Source organism: Octopus bimaculoides, chromosome 22 (assembly GCF_001194135.2).
Source record: "Octopus bimaculoides isolate UCB-OBI-ISO-001 chromosome 22, ASM119413v2, whole genome shotgun sequence".
NCBI classification, from domain to species: Eukaryota; Metazoa; Mollusca; class Cephalopoda; order Octopoda; family Octopodidae; genus Octopus; species Octopus bimaculoides.
In genome coordinates this window covers 25,297,879-25,322,499 of record NC_069002.1, presented here as the reverse complement: position 1 = coordinate 25,322,499, position 24,621 = coordinate 25,297,879, and the positions used below count along the sequence as shown (strand labels likewise).

At 37.6% G+C, this 24,621-nt stretch overlaps 2 protein-coding genes across 2 annotated transcripts in view; one reads left to right on the top strand and one right to left on the bottom strand.

Annotated features, from left to right (window-relative positions):
- The window catches only part of LOC106873137 (stress-70 protein, mitochondrial), a 32,181-nt gene extending 15,623 nt beyond the window's left edge, over nt 1-16,558 (top strand). Inside the window, exons 8-17 of the mRNA XM_014920364.2 lie at nt 2,720-2,812; nt 3,402-3,611; nt 5,571-5,660; nt 6,934-7,071; nt 8,298-8,402; nt 10,292-10,409; nt 12,724-12,818; nt 13,960-14,052; nt 15,308-15,448; nt 16,028-16,558. Coding sequence (XP_014775850.1) covers nt 2,720-2,812; nt 3,402-3,611; nt 5,571-5,660; nt 6,934-7,071; nt 8,298-8,402; nt 10,292-10,409; nt 12,724-12,818; nt 13,960-14,052; nt 15,308-15,448; nt 16,028-16,102 — 1,158 coding nt within the window. The 3' untranslated portion in view covers nt 16,103-16,558. The remainder of the gene's footprint in view (nt 1-2,719; nt 2,813-3,401; nt 3,612-5,570; nt 5,661-6,933; nt 7,072-8,297; nt 8,403-10,291; nt 10,410-12,723; nt 12,819-13,959; nt 14,053-15,307; nt 15,449-16,027) is intronic.
- A 1,482-nt stretch (nt 16,559-18,040) lies between these two features.
- Nucleotides 18,041-24,621, bottom strand: part of LOC106873134 (U5 small nuclear ribonucleoprotein 200 kDa helicase) — a 69,308-nt gene continuing 62,727 nt past the window's right edge. Inside the window, exons 41-43 of the mRNA XM_014920360.2 lie at nt 22,506-22,666; nt 20,185-20,266; nt 18,041-18,451 (exon numbers count right to left, since the gene is read on the bottom strand). Of these exons, the coding sequence (XP_014775846.1) occupies nt 18,188-18,451; nt 20,185-20,266; nt 22,506-22,666 (507 nt within the window). The 3' untranslated portion in view covers nt 18,041-18,187. The remainder of the gene's footprint in view (nt 18,452-20,184; nt 20,267-22,505; nt 22,667-24,621) is intronic.

Sequence of the window (24,621 nt, the reverse complement as noted above, 5' to 3'; positions counted from 1 at the left end):
CGTTGCCAGTACTGCCTGACTGGCCTTCGTAGGATTTTCGAGCGAGATCGTTGCCAGTGCCCCTGGACTGGCTTGTGGCCGTTGCCAGTATCGCCTGACTGGCCTTCGTGCAGGTGACACGTAAAAGCACCTACTACACTCTCTGAGTGGTTGGTGTTAGGAAGGGCATCCAGCTGTAGAAACTCTGCCAAATTTAGATTGGAGCCTGGTGTTGCCATCCGGTTTCACCAGTCCTCAGTCAAATCGTCCAACCCATGCTAGCATGGAAAGCGGACGTTAAACGATGATGATGATATTGCTTACCTTTTTGAATACAGCTGTTAGGATATTTGCCCTCAAATAGGGTTCCAACGGGTTGACACTAATTCAATGCTTTTCACAACCTTCACCATTAGTATTGCTACTGTCATTACAATTAGAAACTAAATTTTTAACAAACCCCTTTGATAGCTATAAATGTAGGGATCCTCGTATGATATCTCCTACATTTTAGTGTAGTGTATCTGGCAAGAAAGCTTCAACTGTCATGATTAGATATCCTTGTTTAATGTTTTATCTGTGTAAGCAGAGCAGATGAGAGCTACTCTGTAAACCACCACCAGCATGTCTGTAAGAAATTTTAATGTCTTTTAACCCTTAAACAGTGGACGTCGTCAATTAATGTTTCAAAAATTTTACATAGATATGGTCATCATCAGCTGATGCCTGAGTGTCTTGTCCATCAAATGTGCCGAAGCACAAATGACCCTTATCGATGGGAGGAATCAAGTTGCAAAGGAAAGATTTATACAGCAATAAAGAAGTTTTTTTCTTCTGAATTTCCTTCATCATAAAATGAGGTTGAGGATGATTCTCTTGATAGCACACAAGGAAGTGGTGTTTCAGCTCTGAAAGGAGAAAAATTGCTCTGATTTTTCTTCATTTGTACAATTAAATGACCACATTGCAGGAATCTCAAATGAATTTTTGCTTAAGTGATTTTCTTGCCCTTTTGTCTTTATTTTTATTATCTAAGATAGTCAAGATATCAATTTTCATAGTTTTTGTACTCATTTAACCCTTTAGTGTTCAGATTACTCTGTCAAATGTTATACTTATTTGTTCATACCATTTTGTGTTAATCATGCATTATCTCATAGCTTTGAGGTTTCAATGATGTGATTGCATATTTTTAGAATACCAATGTAGGGTAGGTGTGCGAGGCTAATTATAGCCACTTTGAACATAGAATGGGTAGAATATTTGGGCCAGACACGGCCAGTTTAAATGCTAAAGGGTGGAAGTGAAAATAAGTATAAAAATTACCCTTAAGACAAAGAAATATTCTTGTTTCTCCTGTTTGGGACACAATTATGCAACCCTTTCTCACTGTTTAAAAGTTAAAGAGCATAGTTCATGTCGACAGTCTGTTCTGCTTCATACTGACTGCAACTCTTGTATCCAATTATTGAGAGACAAACAGAAGCTTCTTACAATCTTGATCAAGAAAATTGTAAGATGGCCACCACTAATCTCATTGTCTACCACCACCACCACCACCACCACCACTACAACTACCTGTAATATATTTGAGGTAGTGATAAGGTGGCCAGCTGGCGGAAACGTTAGCACGCCAGGTAAAATGGTGAGCGGTATTTTGTCTGTCATTACGTTCTGAGTTCAAATTCTGCCGAGGTCGACTTTGCCTTTCATCCTTTCGGGGTCGATAAATTAAGTCCAGTTTGCGTACTAGGGTCGATCTAATCGACTGGCCTCCTCCCCCAAAATTTCGAGATATGTGCCTAGAGTGGAAAAGAATGTATTTGAGGCAGTGATTGGTGTCGTGGTTTGGTGACTTTGTATTGTCCATCTCTTACAACTATTAAAAAGTTTACTTCAAAACAAAAATCTTGTTGTTTACACTCACTGGTGTTGACTGCTTACTAAATTCTTTAATGTAATGGCTCCAAAATATTGTCTGCAACATAATCTAGTTTAGTGGCTGCAGTTGTTGGTCTGCTTACTAACATCATGTGATGACATGTACGTGCTACAGTTGTTGGTACTGTCTTTAGTATTGTGTAATGCAGTATAGGTGCATTAGTCTCTCTAACAGACATTATTTATGCTGAAGCAGTCTACAACGCTATGTAGTATAATGGCTACAGTGGTTTTAGAAATTCTGTATTTTCCTGAAACCTGTGATTCTTGAGATGATGTAAAATGTCCACCCAGTTAGTATTGAAGATGCAATCTCAAGAAACAACATCCCTGGAAACTTTATTCTTACATTTTCTACTTTGTTGTGTTATCTATTGTGTTTCACCTCACATTGAGAAATAAATATCAATTGACTATTCTAATGTTTTCCTGCCCCACATTCCATTCAGTAAATACACACTCGTCCCTCTCTCTTTTCCTCTCCTTTCAACTGTACCGCGTACCCCTGAACTAAACACATTCTAGGTCTGTTTCTCCATCTCTCTCTCTTACTTAATCACATTTAACTATTTAATCACATTACAGTAGAAGTCCCTTTCTCCTATCTCTTACCGCTAACACTCTTCTCTCTCGACCTCTCCCATCATCTGATCATATGACAGTGGCCGTAGCATATTGATATATACATTAGCAATTAAGGATTGCTAATGTTTGAACAACAAGAGCTAAACTAAATTAATGATGTAAATACTTCAAATAAAATATTTTAATGTAACTTAATTTTCTGTCACTATTTCAGCAAGGAGTAGATGTGTCCAAAGACATCATGGCATTGCAAAGACTTCGGGAAGCATCAGAAAAGGCCAAGATTGAACTGAGTTCCTCCCTGCAGGTATGAGCTGCATTTTATGTCACGACTAAACCATCATTTTAAGATATTTCTCTGTATGTATTATGTATTTATGTTTGAACTAAAACGTCATTGATATGGCACTCTGTCAGTTAAAAGGATGAGGGTTTCAGTTGATCCAATCAACAGAACAGCCTGCTTGTGTAATTAACATGCAAGTGGCTGAGCACTCCACAGACACGTGTACCCTTAAATGTAGTTCTCAGGGAGATTTAGCATGACACAGTGTGACAAGGCTGGCCCCTTTGAATTACAAGTACAACTCATTTTTGCCAGCTGACATGAAATGAATCATCTTTCTCAAGAACACAACAGATATATGGCAGGCTTTACACTGTTTCTATCTACCAAATTCATTCACAAGACACTAGATGGCCCAGGTGTAATAGTAAAAAGACACTTGCCCAAGGTGCTGTGCAGTGGAACTGAACCTGAAATCACGTGCTTGTGAATTGAACTTCATAAATATTGTTTCTTGTCAGGGGGATACCCCGAAAGTAATGAAAATGCAAGATTATTCAAAAGGTTTTCCTGTAAATTGTAATTTATTATGATTTTTGATTTATTTCAGACTGAAATTAACCTTCCATATCTTACCATGGATTCTTCTGGTCCAAAACACATGAATTTGAAATTATCAAGAGCCAAATTTGAATCCCTTGTGGAAAACTTGGTGAAAAGAACCATGGCTCCATGTCAGAAAGCTCTTCAAGATGCAGAAATAAAGAAATCTGACATTGGTGATGTTATTCTAGTTGGCGGAATGACCCGTATGCCAAAAGTAAGTCGTCTTCTGCACTTTTGTTTGCTTCTCTTTAGCCACCTTCAGTTTAATTCTCTGACAACTGCAATGAACTACCGACACACTGGTGGACAATGCTTTAGGTCATCTCAAGACTACCAGAATGATAAAGAAACTTGCAGCTTTGTCTTTTTTCTTTATTTTTCCCCTAAAGTCACTGGTTTGCAGAAATTCAAGATGAATGTTTTCTAGATTGAAATCAAATGGGAAGGAGAGCCTACTGGTCACTGACTCAACCCTATAAAAGGGCCTCCATAGCTCACTAGTTGCTGTCCCTCTGGCCTAAATCAATCCTCTCCTTTCACTGAAGGTGTACTGGGACTTATTGTTAGTAGTTCTCAACCCCCAAAAATACAACCCCCCCCTCTTTTTTAATGAGAATAAAATAGTTTGTTTCAAATTTTGGCAGTAGGCTGGTAATTTTTTTTGGCAGGAAGTGGGGGAGGGGGTCAGTAGTTGAGTACTTATTTTATTGACCCCCAAAAAGGATGAAATGCAAATCTGACCTCAGTGATTTGAATATAAAGAGCTGGAAGAAGTGCTAAGGTAGATGACAGCTGGAAAGGATTATTTTTCAAAAACTGAACATGTATCACATGTAGGATGTGTCAGCCTCCACAATAATTGCATCTGGCTAGATTCTTTTGTTCGATAATATAAGGACACAGATCGTGTTGTATAGCCAGCTGGAGACAATGTCTCCTGGGACTAAATTACAGTAACATTCGTCCTAAACCAGGACTGCCATGTTATGTTGGCAAACAATCTTTCCTACAATAAACATTTAATCAATATATATGAATAAGTTTTATCTTTTTAAAAACACATCAAATCTGTCAAATGTATTAAAAGGAGGTCGATAAGCAAAACCTTATTAAATGGCAGGATATCAAAAGAATCTTTTGAAACTCCTAGCTTGTGTTCAATATATTAATATAATGTTTCAAATGTGCTGACTTATTCTGTGGAATTTCCAATGTTACATGTGAGTCACTAATGTAAGTTGGAAGGAATGTCTCCCATATGTAACATGAAGTTCAAGTTGTAACATAACATGTGTAGTTAGCAGTTTTTTTAGAGACAATCCATAGAAAGAATCCATTTTCAGTGATTTCGTAAAGAGGCGTGAATAAAGAATATTTAGAAGGCAAGTTTATAAAACAAAAACATTGAAATTAATTAGTAGTGTAATGAGTGCTAGCAAGTCGTAACGAGGATTAATCTTACATATGAATGGGAACCAAATATATGTGTATGCGAGAGAGGAAAAAATTACACGACTCCCTATATACACTGAAGTCTATATGATGCAGAGTGGAAACTGATGTTGATCAAATGAGTTGGGTTTAAGTTTGTGGGGGGGGCTCAGAAAATGTGACAGGTGGCAAGCAGCCAGAAACATTAGCACGCCGGATGAAATGCTTAGTGGTATTTTGTCTGTCTTTACGTTCTGAGTTCAAATTCTGCCGAGGTTGACTTTGCCTTTTATCTTTTTGGGGTTGATAAATTAAGTACCAGTTGAGTACTGGAGTTGATCTAATTGACTGGCCCCCTTCCTAAAAATCTTGCAGCTTGTGCCTAGAGTAGAAAAAGAAAAAAATGTGACGTTGAAGAAAGCAATGTTGCTTTTGTGATGTCAAATCCACAACTGCTCAGGCTATTCCAAAAAGGTGCACGATGCTAATAATTCTGCCAGTTCCCTTCATTGATCATCATCATCATCGTTTAACGTCCGCTTTCCATGCTAGCATGGGTTGGACGATTTGACTGAGGACTGGTGCAACCGGATGGCTACACCAGGCTCCAATCTGATTTGGCAGAGTTTCTACAGCTGGATGCCCTTCCTAACGCCAACCACTCAGAGAGTGTAGTGGGTGCTTAATAATAATAATCTCTGAGCTTTAATAATATAATTATCCACTTTTTTTCTTTTCATAGGTTCAAGAAGTTGTCAAAGATCTGTTTGGTAAAAGTCCTAGTAAATCTGTGAACCCTGATGAAGCTGTTGCTATTGGAGCTGCCATTCAGGTGAGCATCAGCCCAATCCGCCTTCAGTTTCTTAACCCTTTTAATTCCAAACTACCTACAACCATCTGTACTAAATATTCATATCTAAATTAGAATCTCATTGAAACATGATGTCAGGAAATTTCAGTTGGTGAACATAAACTTAATACATCTTCATTGTTTTAATGTCTACTTTTCCATGCTCCAGATAAGTATACTGAGGCAGAATTTCACTGGCCAGTTGCTCTTCCTGTTTCTAAGGAAGGTAATCTTTTTCCCCTTCATGTTTCCATGGGATACTGCAGACATCATTGCATATATGACAGTGAAGTTTGTGTACAATTAGTACATGATGTTAAAACAAGAAAACATCATTACCATCCATTTTTCATGCTGGTTGAATGGTTTGAGAGGAGCAGGCTAGGCCATGAGCTGCGCCAGGCTCCAATTATCTGTTTTGGCAAGGTTTCTAGGGCTGAATGCCCTTCCTAACACCAACCAGTTTATGGAGTGTACAGGGTGTATTTTATGTGGCACCAGCATGGGAGCTTTTGACATGGTGCAGCATGGGCATTTTACATGGTTTCAAACACTTTGGATAAGTGTCTTCTATAGTCCTAGACTGCTCAAAACCTTGTGAATAAATTTAGTTGATGGAAACTGCAAAAAGCCTATCATTCGCTTTATGTGTCTGTCTGTTTTCGTGTCTGGACATAGCATGATAATTGTAAACAAAACTTTGCCATCATACATGTTCTGTGAAAACTTGACCAGACGAAAGCAAAGCATTACATTGCCTGAAAATGGATGAAGATCATCCATCCATAGAACTCTGGCTCTCTGGATTCCATATGATTGATTAATATCAGCCTGGAAAAGTAGACAGTTAAACAGCAATGGTGGTATATAATTGATTTCCTTTTTGGTTTTCATGGCCAGTCTGAGTTGGTGCTTCTGAATCATGTGAGTAACCAGATGCATCCTAGTTTCTGAGTAGAGGCATTGGTTAGGTACAAAATCTGACCAATGGTAGCCCATAACCAATATACTCATTGGTAGATGTACAAGGTATCCATAAACTACCTTTACAATTTCAAAAAATCAACAAAAAAAAAAAAAATTAAGAAGAATTTAGAACTCCAATCTCAAAAGCATCAAAGATTCCTTCTCTCAGTATTCGCTTTTCACCTATTTGAGTTTCTAGTTTGAACTTGATTTAATCTTAGAGTGGAATTCTTGAACACTTGCAGGAATGTGTATTATTATTATTATTATTTTCTATTCTTCATTCCAGGGTGGTGTGTTGGCAGGAGATGTTACTGATGTTCTGTTGTTGGATGTCACACCTCTTTCTCTCGGCATTGAAACTCTTGGCGGTGTATTTACCAAACTCATCAACAGGAATACAACCATTCCAACAAAGAAGAGCCAGGTAAGTATTTACAAGGCACCATTAGAACGGTTAGCAGACCTATGATCAGGGACAGTCCAGCTGTGACCATCCAGCTTTTTAGGAGTATCTTGGCCTTTGTTATCTAATGTGTCCTTCCCTAATTTTTTAAGGCAGAAATTTTGGTTTCTATTCCAAGCAGATCAGGCAACTGAGTAGAAGCTCCCTTATTGGCACATTCTTTGTTGGTTATATTTTTATTTATTTAGCAGTTACCTTGAAGGGACACTATACAGAACTTTTCTCCTTCAGATGTCTGTTTTTGACTGCAATTAACGAAATTACACAAGTAAGATGGGAGATAAACTGATTGTTATTCAAAGAAGTACTTTCTACAATCACTTCATATATATTCCATTCTGTGCTTTGTTTCATTGACTTGTTTAGAGAAGAGGTAGAATTCCAAAGCCTTCTGAGGTCTTCTCTATTTTGTCATATTTACCATACTAAATCATGAATGTTTAGTCATCTCTCTGCACATTATAAGGCAGTTCACTTTAGCTTGTATTATCTCTTGAATGTGTGCATGTTTCTTGGATTGGCATCAAGAACGGCATCCAGCCACAGAAGCCTTGCCAGGTCAGACAGCAGAGTTTGGTGCAGTCTTCTGACTTCCTGGTTCATGTCAAACCAGCCAAGCCATGCCAGTATAGAAAATGGACGTTTAATGATGTTGGATGAAGGGCATTTTCCCACGTCCTTTACAAGCCCTTCTTGACCCGTGTAATTGGTAGAGTCAGCCAGAAATAACAGTTTGTAATAGTTTCATCTCTCTCTCTGCTGTTGGGTTGATGATGCACTCCATCTAAGCTCACTTTCACTTCTGCTCAGCTTCATTGTTGCTTTCACTACATTTCAGCTGTTGTATGCTCCAGCCATCTTCAGGTTTCTTGTGTAGAACTTGGTTGCTGTATCAAAATTCCAATACAGCAATCGAGTTCAACATAAGAAACCTGAAGAAGGCTGGAGCATAGAACAGCCAGAATGTAGTGAAAGCGACAGTGAGGATGAGGGCACCAGTCCAACTAATATAAATTCCCCTCAGAAATATGGTATTGTATTAACTTCCCCTTTTTGTTCCCTCCAGGGTCATAAAACTAGTATTGCTATTTTTTGGTGGGTTTTATTAAATCAATTCAATCTTTTCCCCATGCAGAAATTTCCAGTTTTCTTACATCATTTTCAAATGGATTATTTTTACCTGTCAGGTATTTTCTACTGCTGCTGATGGTCAAACTCAAGTTGAAATTAAAGTCCACCAAGGTGAACGTGAAATGGCGAGAGACAACAAAATTCTTGGACAATTTCAGTTGGTGAGTCTCGGTTACACGTCTGTGTTACACCTGTCTGTGTTACACCTGTCTGTTAACATTTGTTTATGTTTACCTGTTTGTGTTACATTCTTTTATGTTTACTTGTTTGTGTTACATTGTCTCTTGTGCAGTGCTGCCTCATTCATGTAAGCCTGTTTATAACTTTATTCCATGCCAGCAGCACTACATGGCTTTATCCAAAGTTAAAGAAATTATTAGGAAAAGTTACTTAGCTTATGGATGTCTCGTTGATAAATTTTACTCTTGTGCAAAAATTTCATCTACCAAAAATGGCTATCAATTTGAAACGTGCCTTCACTTATATATTTTAAAATTTATTAACTGTCTAGCATTTAACCCTTTAGCATTCTGATTATTTGGTCAAACATAATGCTTATTTATTGAAATTGGTTTGAATTATCTCGTAGCTTCAATATTTCAATGATGTTGACTGTATATTTCAAGAATGATATTGTAGAATATGTGTGAGAGACTGAATCTGGCCAGTTTGAACATAAAACATGTGGAATATATGGGCCTGATACGGCCAGCTTAAATGCCAAACGGTTAAACCACCCATACCCAGTCCAAATATTCTGTTTTATGTTCAATCTAAATCTTGCCTCTCACATCTGCCATACAATGTTAGCCTAAAAAGTATACAGTCACATAATCAAAATCTCAAGACTACAAGATAACACGATTAATTCAAAACAATGTGATTAAATAAGCATTATATTTGATAAAATAATCTGAATGCTAAAGGGCTAATTCAGGTTATTATATTCTACTCTGTAATTAATTTATCCCTAGAATTTCACTTTGTATAGAGTTGTAAACTCTACTTAGAATCTGTTGGCCAGTATTAGCAGGAGTGCTCATTGAGGATCCCGTTTGGATTTATAAATCCCCACGTTAAATAATATATAATGTGAAACTTACCCGGCTGAATATAAGCATTTCAATACATTGTAAATGTAAAGTGTATCCACATATATAGACTTACATATGCTCCCTAGTATCTTAGATAAACTTCACATCGTTTATCCATATTTTGCTTCTCTTGTGTATCCTCTGACCACTTGTATGATTTGATGGATACATTTTCATTTGTTTGTATTTCATGTTTTTTTTTTTTGTTGTTCTTTCTGCTGCTGGCTGTTTTTCATTATCATTCCACCGTTTTAAGCCATCGTTATGGGGGCAGTAGTTGTGGTTGATGTTGTAGTGTCTGTAATTTACTGTTGTACCATCAACACGACGTTAGTGGAGGCTGGTTGCCGAAAACATTTTGCGCTCTGATGATTTTGCCAAGACCGCGATCTGCTTTCGGTGACTGGTCATCTGCAACGCACCAACCCAGGCCTCTGTGTAAACAATACACACTCTTGTTCATCAGGTGATCCTGTTCCTTTTGTATATGGTGTTGTCATTTGTTGTATATACACTATTGTCTATATGCTGTGGATGAGAGATTCATTATCCGTAGTTTGGTTTTTCTGAACCCTTTAGCATTCAGATTACTCTGTTAAATGTAATACTTATTTATTCAAATTCGTTTGAATTAGTCATGCATTATCTTGTAACTTTGAGATTTCAATGACATAATTGTTTATTTTTAGAACAATATTACAAAGGAAGTGTGAGAGGCTGGATCTGACCAGTTTGAACATAAACCCATTAAAATGTTTTGGCCAGATACGACTGGTTTGAATACTAAAGGGTTAGGCCAATGCAGTTCACTTGTTTTTCAAAGATGTTTCGCCAATTCCGTTGAGAGCATTGTGGGATTGTTGTTCCTGCTGCTATTAATGCTGTTTGGCTGTAGTCTGTGGTTGGTCAGTTGGTTGTTATATAACACTAATGCTTTGTTGTCTTCTCCTTTCAAGATCGGTATACCCCCAGCACCTCGTGGTGTTCCACAAATTGAAGTTACTTTTGATATTGATGCGAACGGAATTGTGAATGTATCGGCACGAGATAAAGGCACTGGCAAAGAACAACAGAGTAAGTATCTCTCTCTCTCTCTCTCTCTCTCTCTCTCGCTATGTGTGTGTATATATATATATCTCAGGCATGTACCATTAGCAATTACTCAGGGTGGACTATCATTTCTTCGGTCCCACGAAAGAGGGTTTGAGAGGCAAACATTATTCCAGTGATGAGGAAGTGAAAACTGTAGTGAAGAAGTGGCTCAAAGAACAGTCAACAGAATTTTACAGGACAGGGATACATGCTCTCATTTGAAGGTGGAACATCGCTATTGAGAGAAACGGTGACTATGTTGAGAAGTAGGGATGTGATCCACAGAGGACCAGCTTCATTTTGATGTATGATACATGTTTCTGTGTTGGTAATTATACCTGTCCTAAACAAAATGGCATTACTTTTTGACTCACCCTCGTGTGTGTGTGTGTATATATATGTTTCAGGCAAAAGATCCAAAGTTCATGAACTCATCAATGAAAATCCACTATCACATATCGATGAGTTCATGAACCTTGGTTCTTTTCCCTAAAACTATATATTTATATTTTATACTGTGAAACTTAATTTAATTTTAATTTTTAATAAATTGAATTTGAGTTTTTACCCGTAAATTTGGATTTTCTATCCCTAATAATATTATTATTATTATTATTATTATATATATATATATATATATATATATATATATATGGTGTTGGTTTTAGGAAACCTAACAAGATTTATAGCATGTTTAATATTATTTTACCAGGAAACGTGTTGTATGTTTTCCAAATGACTGGGGTCTGCAATATTTATTTTTTAAAAGCTCTTTGAAAGGAATAAATTTGAGTAAGTTTATCTGGAATGAATGAGAAACAGTTTTAAATACTCCCAAACAATATCATGTATTGTTCCATTGATATGTTTCAGTTTGAACTGTTTTGTTAAAATGTTTCTGTTGAAATCGTCTTTATTTCATTCCATTATTAAATTAACACACACAGACACATGGTGTCTGTCAACTCGCTATTGAGTATGGCCGTCTTTTGTGATTCCCCCCCTTAGATGTAATTCCTTACCAGGGTCTCTTATGACAAGACTAAAGCTTCTCCTCCCAGACACTGATGTTACTTCAGTGGAGGGCACAGTTGGCTTCGATGACATACAAATTGCAATTGCTCTTACTTGTACTTCATCTTTTACACACACACAGTGCCACTGTGGCTAAGAAGTTTGAGTCTAAATCATGTGGTTTTGGGTTCAGTCCCACTGCATGGCACCTGTCACTCTGGACCAATCAGTGCCTTATAAGTGAACTATAGTAGATGGAAACTACAAAGGTAGTTGTGTGTATACATGTATGTGCATGTGTGTACATGTATCTGTGTGAAGATTTACATTCTGTGCTTTTCCTATTGATATTTTCCTGTCCAATATATCTGTTTTCAAAGACAGGTGATGTGAAAACTCCTTCAAAAACCTCTTGAAAAATGGGGTTTAATGAAAGGAAAAGTGTCCAGTTGTAAAATCAGTAGCCATATATTTCCTTGCAAGACCCCTGTTCTTGTCTCTCTCTCTCTCTCTCTCTCTTTCACTTTTTACCTCTCATCACGTGGCATAAAACCGCCTCCCTCAGTACAACTCTGCCACCATGCGGTTGAAGGGTGGGGGTGTTTTGTGAGTTAGTTGGTGACCTCGCTAGTACTGATACCATGGAAAAAGCAGCCAATTCAGTCTGATGTGGTTGGTGTTATGAAGGGCACCCAACTGTAGAAAACCCTGCCAAAGCAGGCATTGGAGTTTGATGCAAACCTCTCTGGCTTGTGGGGCTTCTGTTGAACTGACTGTCCAACCCATGACAGCATGGAAAATACGTTAAATGATGACAACAGACAATGTATATGTGTGTATTTATGGATAACTTTGCTCTGTTCATTGGGAAATATTTCTCACACAGGTAGAGATATCCGGTTCATAATTATACACATGTGGTTTTTATGTTCACCGTACATTTTGCTGTCTTTCAAAAATCTTTTGAATTTAAAATACTATGTGAAACTAGTATTCATTTTTCGTCCAGAGTGAAAATTTTCAGAAAAACCAAGAGAGTGGTGGTGGTGGTGTGGTGGTGGTGAGAAATAATTTCTAGAAATTTGCAGAGCTCGGATATCATATAAAATACATGTTGAACAGTGTAACTCAACTTTATACTGAGTGAAATCAGGTTTTTACAAATGTACTAATGAGATTTTGCACTTTCCATTGATGATTAATTACTGTAATTTCTGATGTGTTAATGATTTTTATTTTTTTTTGTGGTTTGTTTCTGATATTTTGTTGTTTGTGTTTACAGTTGTCATTCAGTCATCTGGTGGTTTGTCGAAAGATGAAATTGAAAATATGGTTAAGAATGCAGAGAAGTTTGCTGAAGAAGACAGAAAGAAAAAGGTATTGTGACAGTAATTGATGTGCCAGCAGTGGTTCCCCTGCCTTTTATCATGCCCTACCTACCTGAAGAGAAAATGATAATATGTGGGCATAATTTACGCAGATACTAGATAAATTGGCTAATTGAGGTAGATACTAGAGATAGGTTGTTTGAAATAGATGGGATGGTCACGGATGGAATATGTTTGATCACACTTCTAGTCCTGACCTGAACCTAAATGACAATGTGACTCAATATGACCCTCTCCATGACTACTAGACCTGCTAAAAATAGCAGCCAAGTGTCCTGCAAACAACTAACCATTGTTTTATTGGTTTACTTCATTCACAAATAGACCAAAATGTGGTGGATGGAATTATTGGTTCCACTGCATGGCTGATTGCCTCTGAGGAACAAACCAACGAAAGAGCCTCTGGGATTGCTTAAAATTGCTGCCAAATCTCCTTAAAAACACACCATATGGCCTGCAAGACACATTGGATAATGAAGCCATTCCATAAATGACCAGTTCTTAGCGGCTGTTCAAGTCTTTCATCGTAGATCTGCAAAATGGAGACTGACCTGGGGTTAAGCAACAAGTTTGATACAAGGAGTTATGGGAATAATGACCCCCAGAGCAAGGATTCATTTTGGTGGATTAGATACACTTATTTGAACTCCTATATTATCCCCAAGAGCTGTTGTCAATCTTGATTGGACATGGCACTCAATGTTTTGTTTTCAGGAACACTGTTTCCTAGATTACATTATCAACTGTCCTACTCACTTTTGTTTTCATGACAGGGTGTTGAAAGAGGGATGTTGTTGGTAGGGGCTACCTTTTCAGTAGCATCTAGAGGAGGGGCTGTATTGATTGGAGAGGGAGCACTGTTGATTCAATGGCTTGGATTATCATGTGTTTAACCCCTTTGATACCAACTTGCCTGATAACACCTTTGGTTATTTCATACAGACTCCCCTTTTTAATGTGATTAAAACTAAATTTTTCTTTCAAAATTTCATGTTAATTTAGGTTTGAAACACCAGCAGTCATTTTATTACTGGGTTCATTCGTTTCACCCCCACCCTATTCCCTCAAATTTGTAAGGAAAGGGTTAACTAAATAAATTTGCTCAATTTAAAAAAAATTTTTATTTGTAGGAAATTGTGGAAGCTGTCAACCAGGCTGAAGGAATCATCCATGACACTGAATCCAAGATGGAAGAATTCAAAGAACAGTTACCTCAAGATGAAGTAGGTTTTTTCTCGTCTTTCATATTCTGTTTGTTTCGTTGCAGTATTGATGGCAGATAAACCTAGTTTTTATAATCTGTTGAACTAATCCTGTTTCTCTGGTAGAAAACGAATCAAAAGGGATCTGCTGCTTCACACATTATTTCAGTTTGTGCCAAGACTAGAAGTAGCTTCCAATATCAACTTCATTCACGCTAGAGAGACAAAAAATGTGGATAAGTCCTGGAACAAGTATATTCTTTTCATTGAATTGTGGCCATGCTGGGGCACTACCTTGTGGGTTTTAGTTGAATATATATCAATCTCACTACTTTGAATCAGTTCATATTTTTCTTTCTCAGAGGGACGCTTGTAGACGCTGTATAAAATGTGTCATCTGAGTTTGTTTCCAAAGATTAGAATAGAAGACACTTACACAAGTTGCTTTGCATTGGAATTGAACTGGGATTCATAAATAGTTGCATGGCAACTCATAAGGGTTGGATTCCATGGTGGGATTCCCCACCTGGATGGGGTGCCAGTCCATTGCAGGGTTATTCACTTTTGCTATCTGAGTGGACTGGAGCAATGTGAAATGAAGTGTTTTGCTCAAGAATACAATGTGTTGCCCAGTCCAGGAATTGAAATCAATCTTACATGCCACATGCCTCCACTTCTAACTTTTATTCTTAGTTGCAAGGCTGACATCAACTTATTGGGTGATATACCTCTGCCTATGTTTAACGCGTTGAAGGATATTTGCTTGTAAATAATACGTAGCTCTTAAGAAGAAACTTTAGTAAGGAATGGGGTTTGGTGTTAAAATCCAGCATTTGGAGATATGGATTAGTGAATCAGATCTAGGTGTAGGGCTACCTAGCTCCATGCCATAGGCTGACAGAGGTTTAGTTCTGACTGAACAGTGTTAAACAACCATTTCATTAATATTTGGGTTATTAACCCTTTAGCAGCATTCAGGTTTCTCTGTCAAATGTAATTCTTATTGATTCACATTTTGATTTAATCCTGCATTATCTCATAGCTTTGAGATTTCAATGATGTGATTGTTTATTTTTAGAATGACATTGTAGGGTAAGTGTGAGAGTTCAGATTTGGCCAGTTTGAACATAAAATGGGTAGAATATTTTGGCCACATGTGTTCAGTTTGAAGTACTATATGGTTAAAATCACTTGTTTGGCTAAAGAAACCCTCAAAGACCTTAGAAATAAGGTGATGTTGTTAGAGTGAACTAACGTTTGGTGTGTTGTATTGCAGTGTGACAAATTACGAGAGAAAATTACCAATTTGAAGACTGTGTTAGGTAACAAAGACCAAGAAACTGGAGAAAGCATTAAATCTGCCACCAATGAATTGCAGCAAGCGTCACTCAAGTTATTTGAAATGGCGTATAAAAAGGTGAGTGTTTGAGGAAAGTTCTTATATCTTAGACTGAATTGCAGAAATGTTTCAGTATTAAAACCAGTTCCAAATTTGGAAATAATGGATTATTTGTAAGTTTTGAAATCCTTGCATGAAATAAAAAGAAATATTAAAAAATGAGGGTGGGATATATGTTCCCGGAATGCAACATTACTAATTAGAATGATGTGCTGAGATGTATGCAGCTGTACAGGGTACATTTTGTAACATTGCTAAGAGTTGATCAGGCACTTTTGGTAATTATTCCCATGCATTTGTCCCGTTTCTGTCCACTATTGAGAAGATTGTGGGGCAGAGTCCTCAGGTAATCCCTCCATAGGGCCCTATCGGAAGCAACTGTCATTAAACTTCCTGACTGGATTACTAAGAGATCAACTGAGACCCATGGGTATTATCCAACCATCTTGTTCTACTCCTTGGTCTCATGCCACTTGGCACAGATTGTTAAAGTTAAATTAAACAAAAAGGAGTAAATGGCAGGAACCACTTCTCTGAGAATTCGTTCATAATTTTTCGCCATAAACTAAAATATAATTTTTTTTTTCTTTCTCACAGATGGCTTCTGAAAGAGAATCCAGCACAAAAACAGAAGAATCACAAGAGGACAAAGAAAAAACAGATAAAAATTAACATCATTAATATGCTTATTTAGTAACATAATTAATTTTTTTAAAAATCTTTGTGAAGACTATGATGATGATGATGGTGGTGGTGGTGTAGTCTAGCTGATCTGCTCACAAAAGGGACTAGAAAGTCTAGTCCGTCCATTTTTATCATCAGTTAGGTGATTTTAGTGTGAACTGGTTAGATAACGTGTAAATAATTAGAAATATATCACAGGTTCTTAAACCTACCTCCCCACCTCCCCACCAACAAATTCATTCTGGACTACAAAGCCAGTTGCATTTTTGTTTCCCAAACTATTGTTTCTCTTTATCTGTATATCTGTTAAAATAATATTTGAGCCATTATATATTCCACTAACAGTTTCCTGGACCTGTATAATGGACTTAAAAGACAAAAGGAAGGGAAACCTGTTAGTCGCGTTACATTGAGAAAAAAAAATCATTAAAAGTGATAATTTCATGGTTTGTTTTGTATTAAATTATTTTGTTGCTGATTAATACCGTAAGATTTTTGTTTTGCTGTTTTTTAAAAATTATTTCATGGTTCTGTGAGCAAAAATTGGCACTTGTCTTCATTAGTGACATATAAATTTGACCATGATTGGTTCTCATCTAGCAGACTTGTAATCTAAGTACAAACTCTAAATCTCATCTAAATAGGGAGTTTAGCAATTTACAATCTTGTTAACAATGCATCTCAAACGTTTAGAATCATTACTTGACCAGAATTGGGTCATCCCTGGCAATGACAACTGGGTTAGGTCATTCAGTTTTGTCTGAATGTGGATTTAGAATTTTACAACAAAGAAATAATTCAGTAAAATTGTTGAAATGGGGTTTTGTTATGTTGGTAAATGGTAAGAACATAGCTAATGTCTTAGAACCCTTTACCATTGTTGTGATTTCCATTTACAGATGAAGAAAACTCAGGCTCAGAGAATTGCTAAGTTTTAATGTATTCTGGTAGCAGTTTAAACGCATTTGTTGACCTCCAGTGTTGTGAACAGTAATTTGGTTGACAATTATATAGGGGCAGCTCTGTTAGAAAGTTCTCTGCTACCCTTTATCAATTCTTATACCTCTCAGATAAGTCTGTGGCTTGCGGGATCCAAATCTTGCTTCTGTGCACACAGTGAGTCAATGTATTCTCTTAAGCCAACAACACAATTTACTTCTCTAAACAAGTCATTGGGACTCGCTATCTTCCTAGATGGTAAGCCCAGCACTTTAAGATCCAAATCAGATTGGGTTCAACCACCCTTATGTCTTTATCAATGCTTAACATGGACACGTATAATGTAGTCCAAAATAAGAACTACAATATCTGATTTTATTTCGATCTGAGAGAGTAGCCTCCCTTGTTCAGTCCACAGTATTATGCTTATAGCAATAACGAAGGTCCATATTCTTTGTCTTTCGTAAGACCTTAGCAGCAGAAACTCGAGGATCCAAACTGATTTGCAAGTCTAATATCATGCTCTCGTTCATTTGGCTGAATACACTCGACAGTAATCATTGCTATCAAATCTTGTGAGAGGCCAAATCTGGCCAGTTTAAATGCTAAAGGGTGTTGTATGCAACTTGTGGTTGATAAATGTGTGTGTGTAATGGATGATACATTTCCCATCAGATGCTGTGCACCACATGCAGGACGTAATTAGAGCCTTTTCTGAGGTTGAACAATTGACACCTAACAGCCAAGCAGACTGAGGCAATCAACTGGTATCACATCAAAAGTACCCATGCTGGTACTGTGTAAAGTGGTTGGCATTAGGAAGGGCATCCAACCATAGAAATTATGCTGAAACAGACAATTGGAGCCTAGACAGCTCCTGTCAACCTGTTCCAATCCATGCCAGCATGGAAAACAGATTCTTTATACCAATTCCACTGTTTTGCACATAGAAAGTGAAGTTTTATTACAAAGCAAGTCAAAAATTAATAGAAAAACAAATGATTTTAATGATTAAAAAAAAAATTATGGATAAAGATTTGTAAATATTGATTAGATCAGTTCAATAAGAATATAGAAGTTAATGGAAACTGTACAGAGAAATCTGATTTAAAGAATTCGAACACTTGTCGGTGCTCATTCCATGTCACTAGCATTATCGCCGCTGCTCATATCGTCCTCTTCTTCAGCTTTATTGACGTTAATTGAGAACTTGTATTCTTGGTCACAGCCCATGTAAGCATCACTCATGAAGAACAAAATGTAATTGTGGTGTCCTACACTTGGGGCCACAAAGTCGAGTTTTACTTTGGCTTTTTGCTGTAAAGTCAGGCGCTTGATGGATAACAAGGAATTTGTCTTGGAATCACCAATAACTACCCACCATCCTTCTTCTCGTTTCTAGAAAGAGAAAGATTACATTGTGTAGATTATGCATCTGACTACATATTCATTGTGTATAGCATACAGAACGTTCATAAATTATCTTTACAACTTTCGCACATTTATCGTCTAGATGTGTGTGCAACTAATGGAGCCGACGTGGAAGTGTTCTGATGTTTCTAATAAACTCGGAGTTATCCTTATTTCAAATTGTAAAGGTAATTTATGGACAAACTGTATATTTGTACAAATATTCAGTGTGGATTAGATTATATATTTGTGTATATTGGATTCATTGAAATAACTGGAGGTTTAGTTACGAAGAGAAGGTAATGGACTGTATATCGGATGGAGCTGAGTATGAATCTCATTAAAGAGATTATGGTGCACCCTTAAGCAAATTGAATGTAAGGCTTGGAGTAAAAGAAAGGCATTTTAGTTATAAAAAGAATTGTTAAACTGACACAACCTAAGTAAACTTAGAGATAAAATTACATAACATAAAACTAGACTACAGTGTTCATGTATGTGTTTAGAAAGAAAATAATTTGTTTCAAACATATAAGCACAAGATTTGAAATCTATGTGTGAGGGGTTAGTTGATGGTGTCCAGTCTAATATCTGACAAGTACTTTAATTTTCTTAACCCTGGTGGGATGAAAGCGCTCAGAACATAGAGTGAACAGGAAAAAATATGGGGGCCCATAGCACTTTGGTGCTGAAACAGTTCTGCAACTCTAATGCCCTAAAAAATTTAATATCGTTAACTATGTTGACCCCCCAGAGGAATGAAAGGCAGAACCAATCTTGGCAGAATTTGATCTCGTAATGTAAAAAAAAAACCATTTTGCCCAATGCTGTGATGGTTCCAGCAATCTACTTGGAAATACCAATGGTTTGAAATGTTTGTACAAGGCCAGCAATCTTAGTGGGGAGTATTTGACTGACCCTGAAAGTGTCAAAGGTGAACTTGGTAGGGTTTGAACACAGAATGCAGAGCTGGGAGAAAAGACAAACATCTTTTTCTGATGCTCTAATGATACTGCCAATACACCACACTTGGAAATAATAATAATCGATTCTACTATAAGCACAAGACCTGCAATTTTGGGGGGAAGGGAATTGCCCAACACTTGACTGATACGTATTTCATTGATCCTGAAAGGATGAAAGGCAAATTCCATCTTAGTGGAATTTGAACTCGGAATGTAGAGACATGAAATGCAGCTAAGCATTTTGTCTGACGTCAACAATTCTGCCAGCTCACCATCTTAAGAATGATGATAATAATCCTTCCTACTGTAGGCACAAGGCCTGAAATTTGGAGGGAGGAGGGTAAGTTAATTACAGCAACCTCAGTATTTGACTGGTATTTAATTCATTGATCCCCAAAAGGATGAAAGGCAAAGTCGACCGTGGCAGAATTTGAACTCAGAATGTAAGGACAAACAAAATACGAAGCATGTGCTAATAATTCTGCCAGTTCACCACCTTTAATAAAAATCGTTTCTGCTAAATGCACAAGGCCTGAAATTTTGGGGGAGGGGACCAGTCGATTACATCGACCCCAGTCTGTAACTGGTACTTATTTATCAACCCCAGAAAAGATGAAAGGCTAAGTCGCCCCTGGTGGAATTTGAACACAAAACGTAAAGACAGGCGAAATACGGCTAAGCATTTTGTCTGGCATGCTAACGATTCTGCCAGCTCACCACCTTGATAATAATAATAATGATAATGATAATTCTTACCTGTGGGAAAAACGGAGCAATGACAGGTCCAGTTATTTCGTCTTCTCTCTCAAGTGTGACAAGTACATTCACAGTAGAACCACTGTAGACAAAATATATGTTAACCAAAAGTCAGTAACAACAGAAACAAAATAGCATGGCCCTGTCAATTATTATATCAAATATTGTTTTAGAATATATTTTACATTGCAACGACTGGTGTGTATGAATTACTCATCCAAAATCTCTAGATTTTCAGTCAGAATGCTGGTCAGAAACATTTCAGCACGGCAATTATGCATTCTCTTAATCACACAATCATTATTTTAACATGAGTTTTTTCATGTTTGCATAGATCAGATGAAATTTGTTGAGGCAGATAACCTGTGATCTGATGCTCTTCCTGTTGCCAATTCTCACCTGTTTGCTAGGTGATACTTCCCTTAGTCTTTTTCACACAAACAGCACAAGAGACAGATTTGTTTCACAATTACTGCATGATGTTAAGACAAGGACACGCACACACAAACATATGTGTGTGTGTTGCGCTTTGTTTAGTTTCTGCCTACCATATACATGTGCTAAGTTCTGTTTGGTTCAGGGTGAAAGACATTTACCCAAGGGGTGCTGTGCAGTAGAATGAACTGGGAAAGCATATGTTTGCAATGTGGTCTCCACGATGATACATTTGTAAAACAATCCACGCAGGCACAAAGCCTGAAATTTGGTGGGATTACATCAACTTCAGTGCGCAACTGGTACTTACTCTTTTGACCCTGGAAGGATGAAAGGTAAAGTCAGCTTTGGCAGAATTTGAACTCAGAATGTAAAGTTGGGAGAAATGCCACAAAGGTTTTATATTCAGAGTTCAAATTCCGCCGAAGTCAGCTTCGCCTTTTATCCTATCAGGGTTGATAAAATAGGATCCAGTTGAACACTACTGGGGTTGAAATAATCGACTTGTCCTCTCCCACAGAATTTCAGGCTTTGTGCCGATAGTAGAAAGAATTATTTTAGAAATGCGTACATCATTATGAAAGCATGGTTAAAAAAAAAAAAAAACACTTTGTTTTACAAATGTAGGAGTGGCCGTGTGGTAAGTAGCTTGCTTACCAACCACATGGTTCTGGGTTCAGTCTCACTGCGTGGCACATTGGGCAAGTGTCTTCTACTATAGCCTCGGGTCGACCAAGGCCTTGTGAGTGGATTTGGTAGGCGGAAACTGAAAGAAGCTTGTCGTATGTATATATATATGCGTGTGTATATGTTGTGTATCTGTGTTCGTCCCCTCAACATCGCTAGACAACCGATGCTGGTGTGTTTAGGTCCCTGTAACTTAGCAGTTCGGCAAAAGAGGCCGATAGAATAAGTACTAGGCTTACAAAGAGTAAGTTCTGGGGTCGATTTGATTCGACTAAAGGCGGTGCTCCAGCATGGCTGCAGTGAAATGACTGAAACAAGAAAAAGAATAAATGTAGTTTCAGGTTCAGTAAAATAATATGAAACTCCTTGACAGGACTTAATGTAGGTCAGTGTGCCACAGAGATATCAGCATTGCTAATTGAAGTTATGTCAATACCTGAGATAAGTCAGTTAAAGCCTGTCTCATCATATCACAGCTTGTCCTGGTTTCTGTGTCGTGTCCTCGAATACAGGTCACTGCTTTGAATGAGACGCCAGTTCTTCATAGGATTAAAGCTTTCTAATCCCACCAACAGCAATAAATAGTGAAGATAAGCTATACATGTTTAATATGGGTATGTAATGATGTAGCTTGCAATTACTACCCCTGGCCCTTGTTGTCCCCATTCACCTGTCCACCCTGATGTCTCCTCACCCTTATTTTATCCATTTCCAGTTCCACCCTGATCACTCTCAGCCACCTTTCTATAATTTAAGTAGCCATGGAGATTCTTTACTGGGAAAAAACTTGTTCTGGTCCCTTCTTTCATACTTTAACCCCTCCAAGCATAAAGCTGCTTCCCTGACCACTGCAGCATGGTGACCTTAATAGCACTGGTGTCACTGGAAACACTAACCAGTACACTTTGTGAAAGAAGGGCATCCAGCCATAGAAACGATACCAAAGCAGGCACTGGAGCATGATGCAGTCCTCAGACCCGTTGGATCCTGTCAAACCTCATGACAGCATGGGACACAGATGTTAAATGATGATGATGACAATGTGTCTATGTGCATGATTGGCAGAACTGTCCAACTCCTGCTAGCATAGAAAACCTAACAAAAATCTTCAGAAATGTCAATGGAGATCTGTGTGATGTGTGTATATCAATAAGGAACAGGAAAGAAAAAGAGAAGCAAATGAGAATGGATAAGTTTACCTTTTGATGATGTCTTTATCTTGAACTTCAAAAGTCAACTCAATGTTGGGATATCGGTTACAGAACCTTGCCACACCAGCCATTTCAGTGTCAGACAACTGCAGCAGAGCATTACGCTCATCGTCTTCCATCTCCATGATATCAAATATAGTTTCATGACCCTGTCAAAAGAACAACAATTAGCCAAACAACGGCATCTTTCTCTCCTCTTTGCATTATAATTATAGGCACAGGAGCGGCTGTGTGATAAATAGCTTGCTTATCAACCACATGGTTCCAGTAATACATCATCTAAGATAAACGTGGGTACTGTGGTCAAAGGATAAGTTTATTGGCCATTCACTCAATACCAGGGACCAGGGGGGTAAACATTGGCCCTTAACACTTTGTTTCACTGACTGGTCCTGTAGTTCTCTCTGAATGCAATCAGTGAAAGGCCTTACCCACCAGAGATTAGAACTCTTATCAGGTGCTGAAGACTTACCTCGATAGTCATTCTTTAACCCTTTAGCATTCAGATTATTGCCAAATGTAATATTTATTCACTTTGTTTTGAATTAAAGTAATCCCTCAACTATGGTGGGTATTATGTTCCAAACACCACCACCTCCTGCGATAGGTGAAAATCCGCCAAGAAGAAACACTACTGTACTGTATATTTTTTAAAATTATTTTTATAATTTGTATATATTTATTTATTATCAAAGCAAAACAACACCACGGAGGAATCGATGTAAGCTTAAATAATAAACAGTGATATAGCGAAAGATTACTGTAATCCTATATAATCTCATGGTTTTGGTGTTTCAATGATGTGATTGTTTATCTTTAGAATAAAATTGTAGGGTAGGTGTGAAAGGCTGGATCTGACCAGTTTAAACATAAAACAGATACAATATTTGGGCCAGATATGGCTGGTTTGAATACTAAAGGGATAATTTAGTAATTGGAATAGTATTGTTTTGCAGTAATTAAAACTCAAATTGTAATTTGAAAATAGTGAGAAAATAAAAATTAACAAAAAAGTATTGCTATGCAATAATTTGATTTTGATTTTTGCAACCTAGAAGGCACTGGAATTACAATTATTGAAAACTGAGATGAAAGAGGGCTAAGGCAAGTCACAGGTAGGGGCCAACAGCTTGGAGGGGAATGGGTGCTGCCAAGCTAACTTGCCCGTCATACATTCATTATGATGACAACCAGATCAGAATCCATTCTGGAGTGGATGTCACTCAGGCTAACATCAAAAAGTGGGTGGGCCTCAATTTTGCCAAACTCACAGAAGACCAAGGGAAGTGGCACAATCTGGTTGTGACATCAACAAATGCCCCAAAAACCACACGGTCAAGGGATAGGAATGAAGGAAGAAAAGAAGAAATGAAAGAATTTAGAGGAAAAGTTGCATGAAATGCATAAAAGATAGGAATGTCAAATCCTATTGCTACTGAAACTTGTTTTGAGAGCAATGAATAGGGAGATAAGACACCTAAGCACTCAAGGAGCCCAGTGAAAAAATTCAGCAGGGACCTGGAACTGTAGAATGAAGCTCCGTTAACCCTTTAGCATTCAAGATTATTCAGTCAAAAGTAAAGCTTATTTATTTACATTGTTTTGGATTAACCATGGATTATCTTGTAGCAAAGAGGTTTTAATGATATGATTGTTTAATATGATTGCAAGGTAAGTGTGAGAGCCTAGATCTAGCCAGTTGCCCAAGGTGCCATGCAGTGGGACTGAACCCAGAACAGGGAGAATATTTTGGCTGGATACGGCAGGTCTGAATACTAAATGGTTAATTACAGTGAAGAGTTCAACTCCTTCAGTGTCTTTAAATGCAGAAGTGGGGACACCACCACCACAATTTATTTGCTTAATGTCTGTATTTCCAGGATGGCAAGGGTTAGATTGGGAGGGACTTGACACAGGATTTTTACAGTCAGATGCCCTTCCTCTTGACAACCCTTAACAGTTTTTTTTTTTGAGTAAAGAAAACTTAATTTCAGCTCTGAGCAAGGAAATGATTTGTTGATAGAAAACATCAACAAATGCTCCTGGTTGCAGTCTAGCTACAAATGATGATGCCACAGTAGATTGTAAACATTTGCACACAGAC